The sequence below is a fragment of the Peromyscus eremicus genome, chromosome 19 (genome assembly GCF_949786415.1).
Source record: "Peromyscus eremicus chromosome 19, PerEre_H2_v1, whole genome shotgun sequence".
In the NCBI taxonomy this organism is placed as follows: domain Eukaryota; kingdom Metazoa; phylum Chordata; class Mammalia; order Rodentia; family Cricetidae; genus Peromyscus; species Peromyscus eremicus.
Window position 1 is genome coordinate 33,273,431 of NC_081435.1, and position 20,179 is coordinate 33,293,609.

The 20,179-nt window shown below is 46.6% G+C and overlaps 1 protein-coding gene across 3 annotated transcripts in view; it reads right to left on the reverse strand.

The window, feature by feature from the left end:
* Positions 1-20,179, reverse strand: part of Mcc (MCC regulator of WNT signaling pathway) — a 366,985-nt gene that overhangs the window by 32,440 nt on the left and 314,366 nt on the right. For all 3 annotated transcript variants that reach the window (XM_059246236.1, XM_059246233.1, XM_059246234.1), the window contains 5 exons: positions 13,694-13,840; positions 12,582-12,671; positions 11,300-11,448; positions 5,366-5,506; positions 1,719-1,822 (listed from right to left, as the gene is read on the reverse strand). In XM_059246236.1, the coding sequence (XP_059102219.1) occupies positions 1,719-1,822; positions 5,366-5,506; positions 11,300-11,448; positions 12,582-12,671; positions 13,694-13,840 (631 nt within the window). The remainder of the gene's footprint in view (positions 1-1,718; positions 1,823-5,365; positions 5,507-11,299; positions 11,449-12,581; positions 12,672-13,693; positions 13,841-20,179) is intronic.

Sequence of the window (20,179 nt, forward strand, 5' to 3'; positions counted from 1 at the left end):
CTCCCTTGGTTTCCCAAGGTACAGTTTGAAAACCACTGGGCTAAGCCTTCTCAAGTGAACATCATGAGTGCCTGTGAAGTCAATAATAAACAAAGACAACCACAGTGATTGACACTGTGAGTAAATGTCACAAACCAGCTCTTGCTTAGACAGCATGATGGGCAGAGTGACAGATCAACCGCCACTGTCAGCAAGAATTAAAATTGGGCAATGCTTAGCACTGTGGAGAATACTCTTCGGTAACGTGTGATTCCCATACTAAAAATACATCCCTCAAACTGATTTTCAGCCATGTTCCCCATGTTTCTTCTTTCCACTAGGAATTTTACGTATACCCCACTAGTTGATTGCTCTCTGTACGCTATTCTAAAGTAGGCATGGTATCATCGTACAAATGCCTACAGGAGTTATCTGGGATGAGGGAAACATGAACACTTCATTATTATTGCAAATGGTTTGAATACTGATTTGTTTAAACCATTTCAACTCCTACCAAGTAATTGCCCTGTGTAGGCACCAGCCTAATAAAGATGCTTTTTGCTCATGGAACAGGTTAAGACATCTTGTGATACAAACTAGAACACGATTGATTTTTTTCCCTCCTCTAATTGATGGTTTGCTTAATACATATTAAAAAAAAAAACTTGACAGCAGGCCAAGATCATTTTAGGATCTGTTTCATATGAGGAATAAAGTTTTATGGTTCAGTTAAAAGACCCTGAAAAATGAGGTTTCTAATGGAAATGTTGGCAGAGCTTCTGCTTCTGGGCTGGCCAGGCGGTGGGGATGGGACCAGAGGGTGGAGTGGAGGAATGAAGGGTGGCCACCTATCCCAAGGATAAATGCTCCCTTGATAGAGAGCCTGGGTAGAAGAAAGAAAAGTAATGCTCAGCTTCTTCCCGTCTTCAGGGTTGATGCTAATCCCTGGGGGCATCAAAATTAAGGGGAGGAAAACCCCAACTGTCCTTGTAAAGGTGACAACAGAGAGGTGGGAGGGATGGGGTTCACTCAGAAGGTGTCTGGGGAGTAGCCTCTGTGGTAGTGGGTCCTGGAAGCACACAGCCATTAACGAGCTATTCATTTATTACCCTCCCTCCCCACTTCCCTAGCTTACAGCTCAAAGCAACTTCCAGACAGATAGCTTGGTGGCCATACACGGGGACACCTGGCCTGTCTATACTGCCCACCTTGGAAGGTTTGGAAAGCTCCAGATCATTTGAGTTTTATGGACTTGACGTTTCTTCCAAAAGGCTGTTTCTACAAAGCATAGGTGAGTGTGTGTCCAGGGCACAGTAAGGGTATGGCAAACTCCCTTCCTCTCCAGCACTGCCCTGTGTGGTCCCCTCACACCAGTACAGGCCCTGCACTGTCACTGGCTGAGTTTTAGCGACATGGTGAAGAAGCCTACATGCTCTTTCTACTGACTGTATGTGTCGGTCCCTTTAACAGCCTTGTGAGAGCCCTGCTCCCTGGGCTCCTACTGTCAGCCCGGGAGAATCCATTTCCTCAGAGTGCTTGTTTGTTTTAACTTGTCTGTGATGCTGTTTCCACTCCAGTTCTTGCTTCATTCAATGTAAACAATTTACCCACTCAGTCAGGAGTGAAAATGGAAAACACACTTGACAAGCAGATTTCATGTTTCTGGGAGATGACTCATCGCCAGCCGCAGTGGGGACAAGATGAGAAGTAGCACAGAGGGAACCCGGGGGGACACTTACCAGGGGAGGAGCCCACGCCAGCTGCCCGGAATTGCCCCAGGATGAGGCTCTGCTCACTCTCGGCCAGTGCCAATAGGAGTTCATAGGCTTCTATGCACTGTTCACTGCAAGAGAAGTACAGCATGGCATCAGCTCCGGCAGGGACGGTGAGCATCTTCATCACCAGTGCCTGCCTTGACCTCCCCACCCACAAAGTGAGGAGTATTCCACATAGAAGTGCTTCCTGGACCAACTAGTGGCTTGCTATTATGTTTAAAACAACAACAACAACAACCTTAAGTTCTAGAAAAGTACATTAGAAGCAATAAAAGAGGGAGGGGCAGACTGTTTGTCTCTTTGATGACCAGTCAAAAGAGACACGTGACACCCCTATGGTACTCAGCCTCCACAGTAGCCTCTCCTGAGCCTGCATCCCAGTATGTATACTCTTCTTTTGTCCCTTGACTCTAGGTTGGTGTCCGCAACTTCTAGAGAAGATGGTAAGCCACACCCAGCATTAGGCTCTTAATGGCTTCCATCTAGATCATTCTCCCACTCCCTTTCTCCCTCAGATCATCTTTTCTGAAGGACAGCAGGGGCCTCCCGATGGAGAGACCCATGAGAGGAACTGAGACTTCTAGCTATAGCCAGGGAGAACTGAGTCCTCTAGACAGACTGTCTGCTTGAAAGGAGGCTGGCCTATAGCGCCCTGTCGAACTTTCAGAAATCGTAGCCCTACTTGACACATGACCTTCAGAAGTGCCTAAGAGACCAAAGGCTTGGCACAGGTAGCCATGTCACTCACAGATGCCTGGTGCTCACACCTGTCATGCAGCCCTTGATAGTTACTAAAACTCCCCTTGAGGAGCTAATCACTTTGACCTATATGTGTACTGTACAGTAGACAATGACTATATGTGGCTATTTCCAGTTAAATCAAGGGGAAACTTCCTGGCGGCCATTGCAGTGGCCATATTTCACAGGTGCAGTCATCATGTGGTTGCTAGTTACCACGGTACTGAGCACAAACACAGAATGGTTCCATCACCACAGAAAGTGCAAATACAGACTGCCTACAAAAGCCTCATGAAGCGCTGTTAGCTTGTGCATAGAGTCTGGGCTTGGATGTTCGAGAGAAGGAAAAAGTCATTCTTTTCCATGCTCATCATCCGCTGAGCATACAAGGCAGGCCCAAGAACAGCCTCTTCGCTCGGCCTGACAGGGCACACAATTCTATCTCCCAAAGCAGGAGGATTGTGAGTCTGAAGCCAGGTCCGACTATATAATGAGATACTGTTACACACACACACACACACACACACACACACACACACACACACACACACAAAGGGGCCCCTTTCCAGTGGCCTGAGATACACACAGATCCATGTCCAGACAGGAGGCTGAACACACATGCCTGACACCCATGTGGTCAGGACGAGAGCCTGGCCGCAGCAAGGTTTCCTTTGTGAGCAAATGCCCGATGCGTTTCTCCAGGCTGAACAAGGGAAATGTTGCTGTCATCTCCATTCAGCTGGGGCGCCATCCGGTTTCCATTGTTTGTATGTTCACCACCCTTCCCCAAGACTTGAAGAAGAGGGTCAGACCACCAGCTGACAGGGCTGGCAGCTCCCTGCAAAGGCAGGCAGGCAGAAGGTGCCAGGCGGGTTCATCCTGCAGGATGTGCTTATGTGCAACCCTCTAAGACCAAAGGTAGAGGGTGGTCCATATTAAAAGTTGTTGAAGAGGAGCCTGGTTTGCTTGGAAACCGAAATCCAATATGATCACCATCCTGCTTTGGTCTCATTATGGTGGCTGATTTTGTTTTTGAAACTGTGACCACAGTTTCTTAAGACTACGCTGACATTGTCTTATACAGATAACATTGGTAAAAAGATGCCGAGAGTAAGATACCGTCATCTACTCTGACTTTGGCAACCGGCTTATGAGGTAACACTAACAAACCTCAGAGGACAGCAACAAACAGTGTCACAGCTTTAAGAAGGGACGGAGTTAAACGTGATAAATCGAGCCAAGGAAACTGCTCGGTGAGGAAAGGTGCTTCCCACCAAGCCTGACAACCTTTGACCTGGGGACCCAAGGATTGGAAGTGACTTCAGCAAACCGTCTTCTGACCTCCACATGTGCGCCATGGTGCAAAACCCATCACCCAAATACATAAAAAGTGTAATTTCCAAAAAATTAAAAAACAAGCAAACAAACAAATAATATCAAAACGAAAAATTGTTATTACTTATAAATGAGTTAACTGCAGTCTTTTCAAATGGCTCTTTTCTTCCTTCCTTTTCTTTTTTATTTAAAGCCAAGGTCTCACTATGTGGCTCTGGCTGTCCTAGAACCTGCTATATTGAACAGGCTTGCCTCTGCCTCCAAGTGCTGGGAAGAAAGTTGTGTGCCACTATGCCTTTACTAAAACTGGCTTATTCTTCATGGAAACCAATGGGTGGCATGTCTGAAGAGCTATGAGAATACTCATGTCTTCTGAGACCTATAATTCCTGCTTCAGGAACTTTATCCCAAGGAAGATATTCCAAAGACTGAAGATCTTACCTGTGTTGGGCTATTTACTGTTGAATTCTTTTAATGCCTGAGGTCTTCAAAGGTCTTTTAGAAAAATGAGCAAGGTTAAAGGCATCGAATCTGCAGGTGATTCAGCCATCCACAATAAACACAGATCATTAAGCCATATTTAAAAACCATGCCGGGCATGTGCAAGACCTGTACAGTTGAAGCCAGACAGGCCCCAAGCACTGAAAACCGAAGTGGACATGGGCTCCACACCCCTAACCATAACCAAGAAGCTATGGGCAACTGATACCCACTGGCAAAGGGACAGTCAGTTTTCTCCAGTGGAGTCTTACCGGGTGTATCAACCACACTCCAGGGCAGTAGGCCCCATGCCCATGGATGACACAAAATAGACTCCATGGTGCGTGCATGAGAGAGAGAGAGAGAGAGAGAGAGAGAGAGAGAGAGAGAGAGAGAGAGAGAGAGTGTGTGTGTGTGTGAAGGGGATTTTTTTTGTTGTTTCATTTTGTTTAGGCATTGTCTTATTGGTCTTTTGCTTATTTGGTTTTCACTTTGTGAGGTTTTGCTGTTTTTTTTGCGGGGGAGAGAGAACAAAAACTTGGGTGATTAGAGAGGTAGGGAAGATCTGAGAGGAGTTGAGGGAGGGGGAAACATGATCAAAACATATTGTATGAAAAATGTTTTTAAATTTAAAAGGATAATTTTAAAAAAATGAAATAGACCAGGTGTGGTGGTGGATACCTTTAATCCCAGCACTCCAGAGGCACAGGCAGGTGGATCTCTGTGAATTTGAGGCCAGCCTGGTCTAAAAAACAAGTTCCAGGACAGCCAGGGCTACACAGAGAAACCCTGTCTCAGGAAAAAAAATAAACAAATACATTTATTCATTTTTTTGCCAAGCCTGACAACCATGGTTCAAAACCTGGAACCCATACGGTGCAATGAGAGAAGAGATTCTCATGTTCTCTTCTGACTTCCACACATGCGTTGTGGCATGTATGCACCCATGCGTGCATGCACACAGCAAATGAATAAACAAGTTAACGAATAAGTAAATGTTAAAAAAATAAATAAATACAGGCACACTCAGGACATCCTCCTGTCTCTGGCTCTCCCACCTGTACTGCAGGGCCAGCCTCAGCGCGGTGGCGTTGGATTCGTATTTTCCCACCAGCATGCTCATCCTCTCAGCATTGCTCTTACACTCCTCCAGGGTGATGGTGAGGAGATCGTTTTGGGATTTGAGGTGCTCGATCCGGCTACAGAGAAAGAGATATTGATGTCACACGCACGCACGCACGCCGGGACTGTGATCTGACGTTTTACTCGGCTCGCTGACGTGTAGGCAGGATAGTCATTGTAAGATAATCGGGCCGGGGGAGGATCAGCAGATAAAGTGCCTGCCATGCAAGCAGGATGACCTGGGTGTAGATCCCTGCTCAGGCATGGCAGCGTGCGTCTGTACGTCTGGTGATACGGGTATGGGAGTTGGGGGAACAGAGCCAGACTGCTGGCCAGCCAGTCCAGCCAACTGGTGAGCTCAGGGTTTGCTGAGAGGCCCCATCTCACAAACTAGGACAGTGACGAGCCATAGAGGAAGATGCCTAATGTCCGCCTCTGGCTTCTACACATGTGATACACACAGGAGCACATACATATAACACCGACAAACATACACACACAGATGCCTATGCCTGTATAACGCACAGGTGATATGGGAGGCTGGGAGACACCGCTCAGTCAAGTGAAATGCTTGTGCGAAAGCACGAGGAGCTGAGTTCAATCCCCAGCACCCACTTAAAAGCCAGGCAAAGTGGTGTTGTCTGTAACCCCAGCCCTGGGGAGGTGAGGAAAGGGAGATCTATGGAGTTTGCTCACCAGACAGCCTAACCAAATTGGCGAGCTCCAGATTCAGGTAAGAGACACTGCCTCATGAAAAAGATTCAGGTAAGAGACGCTACCTCATGAAAAGAAGGCGAAAGAGTGATTGAGAAAGGCGCTTGGTGTTTATCTTTTCCTCTACACATACACAGATGTGCATGAACTTGTATGCACAATACACACACACACACACACACACACACACACACACACAATGATGATATGGCATTGTTGGACATTTTAGCAAGTATAACTGACACAAAACAATCATTAAATTCAGTGTGAATAAAAAATAAAAACTAGGGCCTGAGTGTGGTGGTGCACATCTTTAATCCCAGCACTCAAGAGTTAGGTGGATCTCCTTAGGTTCAAGGCCAACTATTCTGCACAGTGAGTTCCAGGATAGCCATGGCTATGTAGAGAGACTCTGACTCAAAAAAACAAACAACAACAATAACAAAATGAGACTGGTGTCCAGCTATGCTTCACCTATGCCATGTGTCTGCACTGTGTGAGGCCGTGGTTCTAACACTAAAGAAAGCAACAGCTCTGGCACCCCACAGCTCTTCAGAGTAACTCCAACTATGCTGCAACAAGCCATATTGCCTGGGGCAATAAACCACATCTTGGTCATAAGGGCTGCTGAGCCTGCTCAATCAGGTGTGATGACCCCTGTCATCCAGATGAGGAGATACAGGTACTGAAAGGTCAAGTTCCTTGACCTGGAACTTAACCAGGCTGGTCAGCCCACATCCCCTGCTCTTAACCACACCCTACAGAGCACTAGCAAAGGTGAACTGGTGAGCAATCAGGAAAATGCCACCAGGTTGTCCCTAAGTGGGTAATGGACCAAGGACCTGTTGTGGAATAATCCTTCTGTACACTGTGAAGATGTGTTGTTCTCATTGTTAATAAAAAGCTGATTGGCCAATGTGCTAGGCAGGATTTTTAGGGCAGAGAGGATGTTGAGGAGAAGGACAGAGTCTGAGGAGATGCCATGGGACACAGAGCAAGCAGGATGGGAACTATGTAGATAAGGTAAACAAATGAGCCTTGGGGCAGCATATAGATTAATAGAAATGGGTTAAGTTATAAGAGCTAACTAAAAACAAGCCTAAGCTATCAATTGAGCATTTATAATTAATATTAAGTCACTGTGTGGTTATTTGGGAACTGGCTGGAAGGAAAGAAAAATCCATCTACAGAGACCAATGACCATGTCCAAAGGGCCTTCTAGGTCGGATGTCTAGCAATACCAGTGACTAGTACAATCAGCAGTAAGAACTTTGAGGTTTATATTAGATTCAGAACTGTAAATTCTAAGTAATGAGTTTGAGGGAAAGCTAGAAAACAAATGTAAACCCTTTAGCTTCTCCATTTTCTGTCCTAAGACATCTGGTTGTGGTCATTCATTTTCCACAGAACCCACTCTTTCACATCAGCAAGTCTTCAAGAGACTTGGGGTCTACCCCAGAAACTGCAAGAGATTCCTGAGGGTGATGGGAATGTGGAAGCCACTGGCCTTGAGCATAAATTTTAGGGCAGCATAGAGATGCCTAGAGGGGACATATCTTCTGGGAGAGTCATGAAGACTCCTATGGGCCATAGTGAGTAAGGTATTACAAACGCTTTTCTGCTTTTGTTCATTTTGGCTTCTTCCAGTGGTTGCCACTTTCTCATTTATGATTCCAGTGTAGTGGTCCCTTCTAATTAGAAGCCATTTATCCCACTACTGACTTCCATGTGGCTGAGTGTGAACCATCCCTACCTGAAACACCTTCCTTGCTCAGGTCAGAACACTCTGGCTGGTCTTCTTCTGAATGTAAAGGCTGTGAGGGTTGATGTTTCCTTGGGGCTCAGGATTGGGGTCCCATCTTCTGCCAACACTCTCCTTAGGGGTGGTTCTATCCAATCTGTGACTCCAAGAGGCATTTCTGTTTCCATGGCTTCCCATCGTTTCTAGCCCACACCTCCCTCTGAGTGTCTGTCCCACACATCAGCTGCCTTCTGGCATTTCCATTTTGGGGGGTGGAGTGGGTCACACACTGCCTCCAATTTAACACTGAAGGGGGTGCTTAATTTTCTTCAACCTGCTCTCCTTCACCTTTCCCATATTAGTAGTCACCACCACCATTCACCTAACCTCACAGGCTAGCATGGGAGCATCCCTGAGACCCTTTCTTACAGTCAGACCCTAATGTGGCTGAGGCTTCTCATATCCTGAACCCATTATGTTCTGTGCCTCCTGGCCCGTCTCAGACATCTCTCCGCTCCCACTCTTGCTATCCTTTACCTCTAAGCTCCAGAAGGCAGAACAGGTTTTGTTCTTCCCGTTGAAAAATGCCTTCCAACTATATTTAGGCTAAAGAGTAAAATCTGCTGTGGAATCCGAATCTGCATCCATGCCAGGTGCTGCCTGGTGCCCGCCCCTCCCTTGCTTCCTGTACATCCTCTCTATGCTAGCCATTGTCTGGTGCCCCCCTTGCTTCCTGTACATCCTCCAGGGCCTCACCCTACCTCAGTCCCACTGGTCATTGTATAGTTCCTCCTTTACATGGCCTTTGTCCAGCCTGGAGGCTAAGGCTCTTCCAGCCTTGTCATTGGCTCCTTTTTCCTTAAAACCTCAAGACAAACCTTCCCTCTTTAGAGACACCTTACCAGACCACTTGTCAAGGAACAACCCCAGGTAAGGGGCATAGCTCAGTGGCAGAATGGTCGGAAAGCTTGTACAGTGTCCTGGCTTTAACCTCCAGCACCCAAAGTGACAACACTAACAAGTAAAGAACTCTTGACTTTTTTGGGGTCTTGGAGACATCTTTTCTTGCAGCTTCCTCTACTGTGTTTCGTCTGTATTTCCTAACAGAATAAATATAAGCTTCATGAGATTAAGGGCCTTCTCTGCTTTGATTTGCTTTTCATGTTGCATAGTACACAGTAGGTGCTTAACACAGATGCACAACATGCATAAATACAGTTTTGAGTAAGTGTGCTGCCCTACCCCAAGAAAATCTGAATCAAAGGCTAGCATTTTTTAAAAGAGTGTATTAGGCCTTTAGTGTTGAGACAATCAAATAATAGTCATTAAGACAGTATTTCTAAGAAACCCCAGGTTCTAGCACACAGCCATGATCATTGGACAACAGGGTGAGGGCAAAGGGCAGCGTCTGGAATTCTGCCTTTGTTAAATAACTGCTCTGGACTTCATCACTTAACTTTCAACCTCAAAGCTTTTATTTATTTATTTTTTCATTTGCAAGGGACTAGCCTTATCCCCACAAGTCGAACATGAAGAGGTTTTCTGTGAGCATCCATTGTGAACATCTATTGTGAGCATCCATTGTGAGCATGCACTGTGTGCTGCTGAACACATAGCCTGAGTACTAAATAATACGCACCCCTTCTTTGTTCTCTCTTGGGTGCATATTAACTGAGAAGAAAAGTGCCTCCCCCAAGTTCAGCAACAAAGCAGACCTTTGAAATCCCAGAAAAGAGATCTTCAGCTAAAGGCTGAAGGCATATGGGCCTAGGGCCCCCCGAAGGCACATGGCTTCCTTCAGCCGCGAAGGGCATATCTGCTTCAGGGCTAAGCAGTCCCAGGCCAGTGGAGGAAAATGCTGCTGCCTTGTTACTAGGTGATCCTCAGGACTGGCACTATAAAGGACTTTGGATTTAATAAGGAAACCTCTTAATTTCAAGATTTAAAAGTGATGGAACTGGAGAGATGTTTCATCAGTTAAAAGCACATACTGGCCAGGCGGTGGTGGGCGCTTGCCTTTAATCTCAGCACTTGGGAGGCAGAGCCAGGCAGATCTCTGTGAGTTCAAGGCCAGCCTAGTCTACAGAGTGAGATCCAGGACAGGCACCAAAACTACACAGAGAAACCCTGTCTCGAAAAACCAAGGGGGGGAAAAAAAAAGCACATGCTATTCTTACAGAGGATCCAAGTTATATTCCCAGCACCTATGCTGGGCAGCGTACAAGCTCCTGTAACTCCAGCTCCAGAGAGATCTGATGCCTCTGGCCTCCACAGGTACCTGGTACTCACATGCTCATACTCACACAGACACAGACATGTGCACATTAATTTAAGAAAATAATCGTTAAAATGGCCTAGATCACCACATTCCCTTTGTTCTCCACAACTAAAACAGCTTCATATCAGCGGGGAGTAACAAGCTAGTTTGATTTATTCCATTTTGCCACACACAAGAGGAATGGAATTCGGTAATGATAGATGGGAATTAGTGTTCACATTCCTCCTTGATGAGCTCATGAGCCTTCCAAGCTCTTCCTGCGCTCTCACTGAAGACTGCTAAGTCAAGGCAGCCACATCATTCCTAGAGACTGTTCAACTGGCCATTCTGCTATCATGGAACAGAGTCTGAGTCAGGGTGGTTAGCGGGCTTGGCTACGGTACTTCTTAGCTTTTGAAGCAGCTCCCTCATCACTAAGATTACACTCCAGCTTGTCTTTGCCAAGAGGCAGGAGTGCGTGCTCCAACTGCAGGAGAAAAGGGAAGAACGTATAAAGCTGTTACATGGCAAACTCATCCAGTTAGGACAGGATCGGGACATCCTATTTATGCTTGAGCATAAAGGAAATCAGTCAACCCTCAGAAGAAGCAGAGAATTCGACCAATATGCGGGGCCAATGCCAAGAAGGGCTCCAGCACATTGTCTGTGCTCCTTCTGGCAAACACAAGCACCCCGAGACACTGACTCAACATTCCAGGACTTCCCACTGTGATACTCTGCAGCATAGCCCCATACAGTTGGCAGCCATCTATGACCTACTTGACATTCTCTATGGCTTGCTCCCAGGACTCCCTACATACTTGGAAGGGTCCAAAGTGAAATGAGAAGGCGGGGCCACTTGTTCACCAACTATTAAGGATTTAGAATTGTAACAGCAGAGTCAGACAGAATGCGTCTGCACAACCTTTCTAAGGATGAGCCTGCACCTGCCCCCCCACTCCCGTGTGAACGTGTGTCCCAACCCTGTGATGTTGATTGTGACTGCCACAAGCACTCCTCCATCTCAATCCCAGATGACCAGCCTGGCCATCTCACTGGGGGTCACAATTCGCAAGCCGGTTTGGATGAAATTTTAGAAGGAGGGTGGGGAGCAGCTCCCGCCCCCACCCCCAATGAAAGACACCATGTTGCTCTCACCTGTTCAAACGCTCTGTTTCCACCTCAAATTCTCTAATCTTGCTTTCGGAGATGGCAGATCCATGTGAGTAGAGCGTTTGGAAAATTTCCTGGATATTGGAGCAGTCTTGAAGTGAGTGGGCCAGGTGTTCTGCCACGCTGCTGGAAACCTGTACAAAGGAATGTAATTCCCACCAGAGATGCCAGGTCAGGAGCACTGGTCCCCAGGCACAATTTACACATACAACAGCTTAAAGGCAGAATTCTTTAAGAATTTGGCACTAGGAGATGGTTACTCTTCTGAGTCTCGTGGGTCTCGGTTGGTATAACTCGAGCCTTCAAAACAACTGTGAAAGAATTATATGAAACTCAATCAGCTCACAGCTGCACCTCCTAAGTAAGTGATGCTGGGAATCAACAAGCAGGCAAGATCAGTTCTAGAGTACTGAAAATTCTGGACATTAAATACAGTCTGGGCTTCCTTCTCTCATCCTGGACTCCTGGCACTCTCGAGTCATAGTCTCTGGTGACTGTGGCCCCAAAGAGAGGCTGTTCCCTTTAACCTCACAGTTGGGTTTTGACACAGAATCTGAATGCATGTGATTTTTTGCTCAGTGTAAAACTTCCAACTAGGAAATTAAAGTGAGTTTTTGGATTGTTTTTTTAGGTTCTCTCCTCTTCCCTAGGATCAAAAAGCTAGCTCTCCCAGCTTCATGCCTAATCATAAAACATCCTCCTTAAAGAACTGAAACTGTTCCCCTGTCACCTCACCAGCCATGAGTCTCACTCCCTGCAGGTTCCAGGCTCCAGCTATGAAGACTCTCATACTAAACAGGCAGGTCCTGTCCATTCTCCACTAGCTTTGGGCCACACTTCAAAAACAGCATTCCCTGTCCCTGGACAGTGTGTTCCCTTCAAGATGTGTGTGCAAAGACACAGTTCTTTTGGAGTTTTGCAACTCCCTGGGTCTCCGTGGAGCAAGGTGATATAAAGCAGATACGTCCAGACATTCATTGACATCACTAAGTAACTATATAAATGTTATTTCTTTTTTTGGAAGATTTCAAGTGTGTAGGGGTTGGGGGCAGGGTGGGAGGCAATATCTCCCTTAAAGCTGAAGTAGCAATTCACCATTTAGAAACTTTACACGTTTTACTTAGCTTCTGTGGAATGAAACCATTAGGATTCATTATATTATTAACTGATAAACTGGAAGTGAACAATGACCTTTCCATCCTCTAGGAACTATGGTCTGTGTGGCTGTATTGGGTTCTTTCTTTCCTTACCCTTCGCTGACACTCACCCCAATGCTACTGATTTCGGATCCCAGGACTGGCCGATCAGATGACGATGATTCAGATCTTGTCTTTGATAGCTTCACCCTCTCAGCAATCTTAAAAAATACATATATCAGAAAGTCCACACCACTCCCCCACATACATTGAAGCGATGCTTACACAATTTTTAGCCAGGTCAACTAAAGTGATTCATCAAAACAATTCAATGATTTCAGCCTTGCTACCATAAACTTGAAATCCGGCTTCCCAAGCTCAGCACATTTGGGGCTGGACAGCTTGGGGAGGGAAAAGCTGTTCTGCCCACTGTGAACTATTGTGCAGCATCTCTGGACTCTAGCCACAAGATGCCAGTAGCACGCCAGCTGTAACCATTCACAATGTTCCTTAGGGGACAAAAATCACTTGTGGTTGAGAAACAGTGGTTTCACCTAACTCACTAAACTTAAAGGTTTTATTGTGGAGACTACCAGGGCAGCCAGGCAGGAAGACACCTGCCATTTATACCATGGGACAGGCCCCTTTTAGAAGACTGTATGAAAGCATTGTGTGCTGTGGCGGAGAACGGTGGTAACAATGTATTTCTTTTCTTTTCTTTATTGTGACAGTGTCTCACTATGTACCCCTGGGTGGCCTGGAACTCAAAGTGATCCTCCTGCCTCTGCCTCCTGGCTGGAATTACAGGCACGCAACTCCACACTTAGCTCTGTGATGTGCTTCTTTTGCTGGCGTAAGCTGTCAGTCTTCTGAGGGGGATAATCATTGCTTTACCACTCAGGGTCCCTTCAGGGCCAAACCTTAGTTCCTTGAAAGCAAGTACCCATCCACTGCGCGCGAGGTCACACTTGACAAAACTCTCCACAATGGCTTGTCAGCTGTGACATTCTCCAGCAGGCTGATTAATGAGAGCTGTTATACAGGTTGCAACTGGGAGAGACTTAAACCTATTAGTGGGTTATCTCTCCCTGCAGCTTGGCTTGAGAGAGTTGACACTCAGTCCCAGGGGAAGTCCCTAGGGTCTGTGCACTGGTATGTCTGCAATATGGCGGGCTCAGCCACAGCTGGGGTCTTCAGATGAGAAATGTTCCAACTCACCAGACTCGTCCCCCCGGGAGCTCACCTTGGCGATGGGGATGTCATTGCTGCTGCTGCTGGTGCTCAGCTCTCCAGTGCTGGGGTTAATCGGCCGATTGGCAGAAGTAAGGCGACCAGGGCTAGAAGGTCCAGTGGCTTGGACACTCTGCAGTCGAGTTTGGAGCTCTCGGACCTGAAACCATAATCCCTTTAGACAGAGCTGGTGATTTCCCAGGTTAAAGAACAAAAGAGCCAGGCGGTCAATGGCAAAATTTCCAACTGTGATGCTCAGCTGGTCAGGTCCACTGAAGCCACTGTATCCTTAAGGGGAGTCGCTGCTGACCAATCAGGAAGGAGAACATGCCAACTAAGCAATGGATGCTTTCAACCCAGGAGGAGGCACGCCGTTAAAGAGTGCTTGTTCATACAGCAGAGAGGCACCTGATGCCGTGGTGGGCAGGTGCAGATAAGGATGTGATCGCTAGCCTTAGGAAACTTGGAGCCCACACAAGGTAGCAAACAAGAGTCCTAACATACACACACAAATGCTAGAAACATCATTCTCAGTTGCTCCAAGGCAGCAGAACATGGAAAGACCCTGCCTCTACCTGAAGTACTCCAGAGAATGTAAGGGGGTATTGGAACCCAACTGGGTTCCATAGGAGAAAGTGTCACGGGTAGGCTTAGCAGAGGCATGGCTGGGGTAGGGTGGGGTCGGGGAATAGAATTGTGCACAGTGTCTGGAAGATATACAGTACTGGACAAAGTGTTATTAGAGACAGGGGCTTTGGGAGAGAGGTGAGGCCAGGATAGAGCGACAGTGAAGGTACCAGCAGCGTTCCTCCAGACAGCCAAGGCTAGAAACATCCCTGGTACAGTGGGAAGGAACATCTAAACAGTAGAAGCATAAACACTCAGCAGTGAAGAGCACTGGCTGCTCTTCCAGAAGACCAGGGTTCAATTTCCAGCACCCACATGGAGGCTCATAAATATCTAGAACTACAGTCCCATGGGACAAGATATCCTGTTCTAGCCTACATAAGCACTAGTCACACATGTGATGATCAGTCATACATGCAGGGAAAGCACCCATACACATAAAATTAAAAAATAAAATGACACAATCACACCACAATGAATGTCTAAATCTCATTCATCTGTGGTTACTGCTCTATGACCAATGGGAAAAATATCCCAGTAAATGGGGACAGTTGCTACCTTTCTGATAACTATGAGCACACTTTTATCTTCAGAGTACAAGGACTATTATCAAACTTACTTATGCAGCCAAGAGGACCTTGAACTTCTGATCTTCCTGTCTTTACCTCTTGAGTGCTAGGATTACAGGGAAGTGCTACCAAGCCTGGTTTATTAGACTTCAGGTTGACTGCAGCACTGAAAACTTCTTATGAACGAAGCATCAGACTTGGACACCAAGAAGCCATACTTGGACATTTAGAGTAGGGTTTTCTAAATTTTATAGTTTACCAGATCCCCCTTACAGGGCTAGTCAGAAACCTAAGCGGCAGGGACCCACCCCAGTGGTTCAGATTTATCCATGGTGCGTGAAGCCAGGAATCTGTATATCTAATGAGCTTTCCAAAGATGTGAATGCTGGATGTCAGGGAAGCATTCCTTGAGCAGCTGACCCAAGGCTATACAGCATTATAGTCTCACACACAGGCAGAGCAGAGCCAAGCCCCCGTGCCATAGGGGTTTGCTCTTGCTGCCACAGCCCTTCCAGGCAAGGGCAGAGAGCAGGTACCCACCTCCCCACCCCCCACCCCTCTATAAGAGCTTCTCATAGAAAGCTTTCATACTGAATGTCTGGGCTATCACTACCCTGCTATCTTGGGAACCAAAAGTAATTGAAGTTTCAATAATTCATCAACATATTATAAGCCAAAATTGGGAAATTCCCTTGGAGCAAATTGCATTCAATTGTGAAGCCGATCAAAAGAGCCCGATGCTTTGCTGGAAGCATTTGCTGGAAATGTGCATTGTCCTCACAAGACAACAGACGCAGGGGCCACATCAAAACAGGGTGCAGACCGTAAAGACACATGCTTGCCAGAGTCAAACGGAATTCCTGGTGGGAGATTTTTCTGGAATAGTCCCTAGCAAACCAAAGACAGTGTCTGTGCGGAGGTTCATCAGGGCACTTGACAGAGGGGGGGGGCCCAGGCTCCCACCAAGTTCCCAGGCAGCTTCCCTGGTGCAGTCTGTGAGGTCCTGAATAATTAACCAAGTTAACATCACTCTAAAACTTCTATCCAGTCTACACTGAACAGGAAACAATCAATGGCCTGCTCCTAGAGCACCACTCAGCCCACACATCTTGGTGTGTTTGGTTGGTTGGTTGGTTGGTTAGGTTTTCTGAGTCAGGATCTTATTCTTTAGCCCAGGCTGGCCTTGGGTCTTTTAGCAATTGTCCTGCCTCAGTTTCTCCAGTACAAGGATTCAGGCATGAGCCACCATGGTTTGCTTTTGAAAAATGCAAATAGTCGTAGCAAATATATTAAAACACCATTAAAGCTGACCTATGTTTCAGAAATGTTTGCTTTCCTAATCACAAAGGTACTGAATGTTGACTGTGAAAAAGCTAAGTCGCACAGCCAATTAAAAGGGAAAAGGTTCGTCTGTCCCTTCAAACTGCTCTCCGACAATCGCTTCTAGTCATTTTCCATATGCATCCATGTGCTTAAATATTTTCTCAATCTATACATTTTCATTTTAAAGGCTAGGAACTCCATGAAAATTAAAGAATGGCAAATATCTTCCTTTTGGACTATGTCTTATTTCTTAATGACAGTGTTCATCAGTAGGCAAAATCCCACCTGAAGGGAGTCTAGTCAGCCATACAGAAAGAAGGGCAATTGGAGGGAATACATGACCTTCTCTTATAGATTTGGGGTGAAATTAAATGACCCAATACTCAGAACAGAAGGCTATCCAACAAACCAAATTAGCTTAGGCAGGGACTGGATGGCAGGTAGCTGGCTGTCAGAGAACTCCTATTCACTTCTATCGGAAAGGGTTGGGTCAGGAGTCCCTGATTTGAAAGTCAAAAGTGACTTCCAAATTCTACATAATACCTGTCAATGTGACTTTATTTCAGACCATCCTTTGTAGACTGGATGGCCCTATGGATCTCTGAGCTCGACCTGGACTTAGCTTAGGTGGGCTCCCCCCAATGACCTGCATCTTAAAAGAGAACAAACAGGGGGCTGAGGTAGAGACATGAGACCCAGTGAAGGCCATGTGGAGGGAGACAACACAGAGAATGGCTGCTAATCAAGAGCCTTGAGCTTCAGGAGTTGAAAGAGCCAACGAAGGCAGCTCCTTTCCAGCTGAAAAGAGGGTGTGGCCCTGCTGCCCACATCTTGATTTGGAACTTTGGAACCCTGGAAATATTAAGAATAACTTTTTTCAGGGCTGGAGAGATGGCTCAGAGGTTAAGAGCACTGGCTGTTCTTCCAGGAGACCTGGGTTCAATTCCCAGAAACCACACAGCAGCTTACAACTGTAACTCCACTTCTAGTAGATCTGACACTCTTACACTCATACATGACCCTGACACACATGCCAGCAAACTACAAATGCACCTAAAATGAAAATAAACAAATCTTTTTTCAAGACACTATATTTGTAGTGATTACCCGATAAACCCATCTTCTACTGAAGCTGTTTTTATTAAAGGAAAAACGTGATATTTTTCCCTACAAAACATGGGATTTTTTTTTAATTGGAACAGCCAAGAATCAAAGGGTATCTGATGGGAAAACTGGCATGTCTAGAAAAGCCACACATCACCCCGATAGCTCTTTTGAATTGGGTTCCTCAGCCCCAGGCCCTGACGCTGAGAGGCTATTTTCTTGATTCTCAAACTTAGTGTATAGCTAATACCCATGCAGATGTAGGGAAGTTGATCTGCTTCAAACACCGGGACTCTGGTAGTGTATAAGGTAAGGTTCTTGTCTTCCAAGGACTCTGGGATTTCCACTTTGAAGGGGTGTCAACAGGGAGTATCAACTGTAGAAGAGAAGGGCATCTCTCCTTCACAGGGCAGGGAGAAAAGACAGTGGACTCTTGCTTCTTTGTGGTTCGTATTTAAGGGTTTGGGGTTGCTTTGTGTTAACTACACTGACAGAGGAGAAAGGACCAGAGCAAGGGGGAAGAAGACAAGAACTCTACTGAAGGTGCAGATGGGAAGCAATGGGGTTTCAAATAGGGAGGAGGGAGCAGAGGTGCTAAGAGGTGCTCTTGCAACCACCCAGATGCGTGGGGATTTGGTCCCTTCACACATGGAGACCCTGACAGAGTATGAAGGTTAGAGACTATCTTCAGACAGAATTGAGCAGAGGTGCTAAGAGGTGCTCTTGCAAACACCCAGATGTGTGGGGATTTGGTGCCTTCACACATGGAGACCCTGATGGAGTATGAAGGTAAGAGACTATCTTCAGACAGAACTTCCCATAGTGACAGTGGTGTTCCCTAGCAGCCATGTCTACCACGGTAGCATCAGATTGCATGGGGTTACCCTGAAAGCACTTGCAGTGTGCTTCGTTTACCCAAGGGGATGAACTTTAAATTGTGTTTGATTGGAATTCGTTTCAATTCAAACTGGAATGGTTGTATGTGGCTAGTTGTTACTGTACTGGTCAGAACAGCTGTATAAATATTCAAGGGAATTAAACAGCTGTCCACACTTGAAGCTGGGTGACATCATAGATCATGGTATTTCTCAGTGCAGTGGACACACAAACACATACACACACACAGCCCCTTCTCACCCCCCACCACACCCCCGCCACTCCCAGAGAGAATAGCCAGGGCTCTGTAGGGAGACCGTGTCTTAAATAAATAAGTAAGTAAGTAAATTAATTAATCAAACTGAAGGAAGCTGATCAGGGATAAAAGCATATAGTGAAGAATTCTGGGTGTGGTTAAGGCCTAGGGAGGAGGATGGGTAGATCGAGGCCATCTAGAGAGGACATGGGCAAAAGGGTCAGTAGAGGACAGGCAGTGGAGAGCCTGTTGGGGACAGGAAAAGAGGGCATGAGCAGGCAGAAAAAAGGGGGTGGGGATGGGAGTCTGCACAAATCTCACCTCACGGCACGTTTTCTCTGCTAGGTATAGTAGAGGCAATTAACAGCTGTTAGACATGAGGAAGGAGTGTAACCTGGGATAATGAAGTAAGGAAAGATGTGGGGTGGGCAAGCTTACACAGCAACACCACGGGCTCAGCTGAGCTTCCATTCAAGTCAAGACCGGGAAGATGTTTTCTTCTGACTCTGGACACTAACTCTAAAGTAATAGGAAAGGATAGAAAAGGAAAGAATGTGCACAGGGCATTCACAGAAATAAGAGTGGGGTATATTTCATGAAGACCAAGTAGCAGAAAGACAAACCCCCACTGAAGGAAGAGACAGAGCATTCTGTGGTGGATCTGAAGGGAGGTGGCAGTATCTCCACAAGATGGGCAGTGGGGATTGGATCCACGTTGACGGACTCCCCCAAGGACAAATGTGAGGACCAGGGCTGAAAGCAGCTTCTCAAACGTTGCTGCTCCAGTGATTGCACACAGAGCAACTGGAACTTCAGCATTAGACGGCCTTGGCTAAAGCCAACAGACGCTCTTCTTAACGACGCATGGAAATGCTGGATGGAGAAGGTACCACTGCGAGAGGGAAACTCATTGCCAAGGCTAAAGGAAAGACAGTAAACTCTCTAGGTGGCAGACACAAGCGCTGACATTACAGAGAACAGGAAGGAGGGGACATTCAGGAGGGCAAGAGATAGGGAGTAGGCTCTCGGGCCAAACAGCTCTGTGCCCAACAAAGTCTGAAGGTTTCCTACCACATCTGTCTGTGAAAAGTGAACAGAACAAGCTGCTCTACAAGCCCAAAGAATCTCTCTGGAGCTATGAAAAAGGGGCAACTATAAAAAATAAAAGTCCCAGGCTAGGTGTGGTAGCACATGTCTACAACCCTAGCATTAAGATTGTGGAAGGGACTGTTGGATCCCTTCAACCAGGGCTCTGACCAGTCTCTGCCGGAGGCCCCACAGAAAGCTTCCCCATCATTCGGCAGGAAGGGAGTGTGTGTGTGTGCTTCATCAGCTATGTTCCGAGGGGCTTGCATCACCTAGAGTAACACCCACAAAGAGCTTTCTCCCGAGATCAGTTTGTTTTCACTTAGGGCCGTCTTAGGATGCCAGAAGAGGAGATTTGTTGAGACCCAGGGAAACTGACAGCCATGTCACAATTAACGGAATAGTTACTAACTGCCAGTCTGTGTGGGAGGGAGGAACAGGATGAAGAAGAGGGTAGAGAGAGGACACAACAAAGCAGTGAAAAGTGCATCCTGAAATGAGGCTGCCAGAGCCTGAATTGTGGGGCTGTTAGTTAATATCAACGATGGTGCTGACCAGAGAGTCCAGCCATAATGCAGACCCCCATGGAGAGGGAAGTGGAACTCACTTCAAGACACACGGAAAAGAACAGGGAGAATGCAGGGTGTAAGGAAGAGAT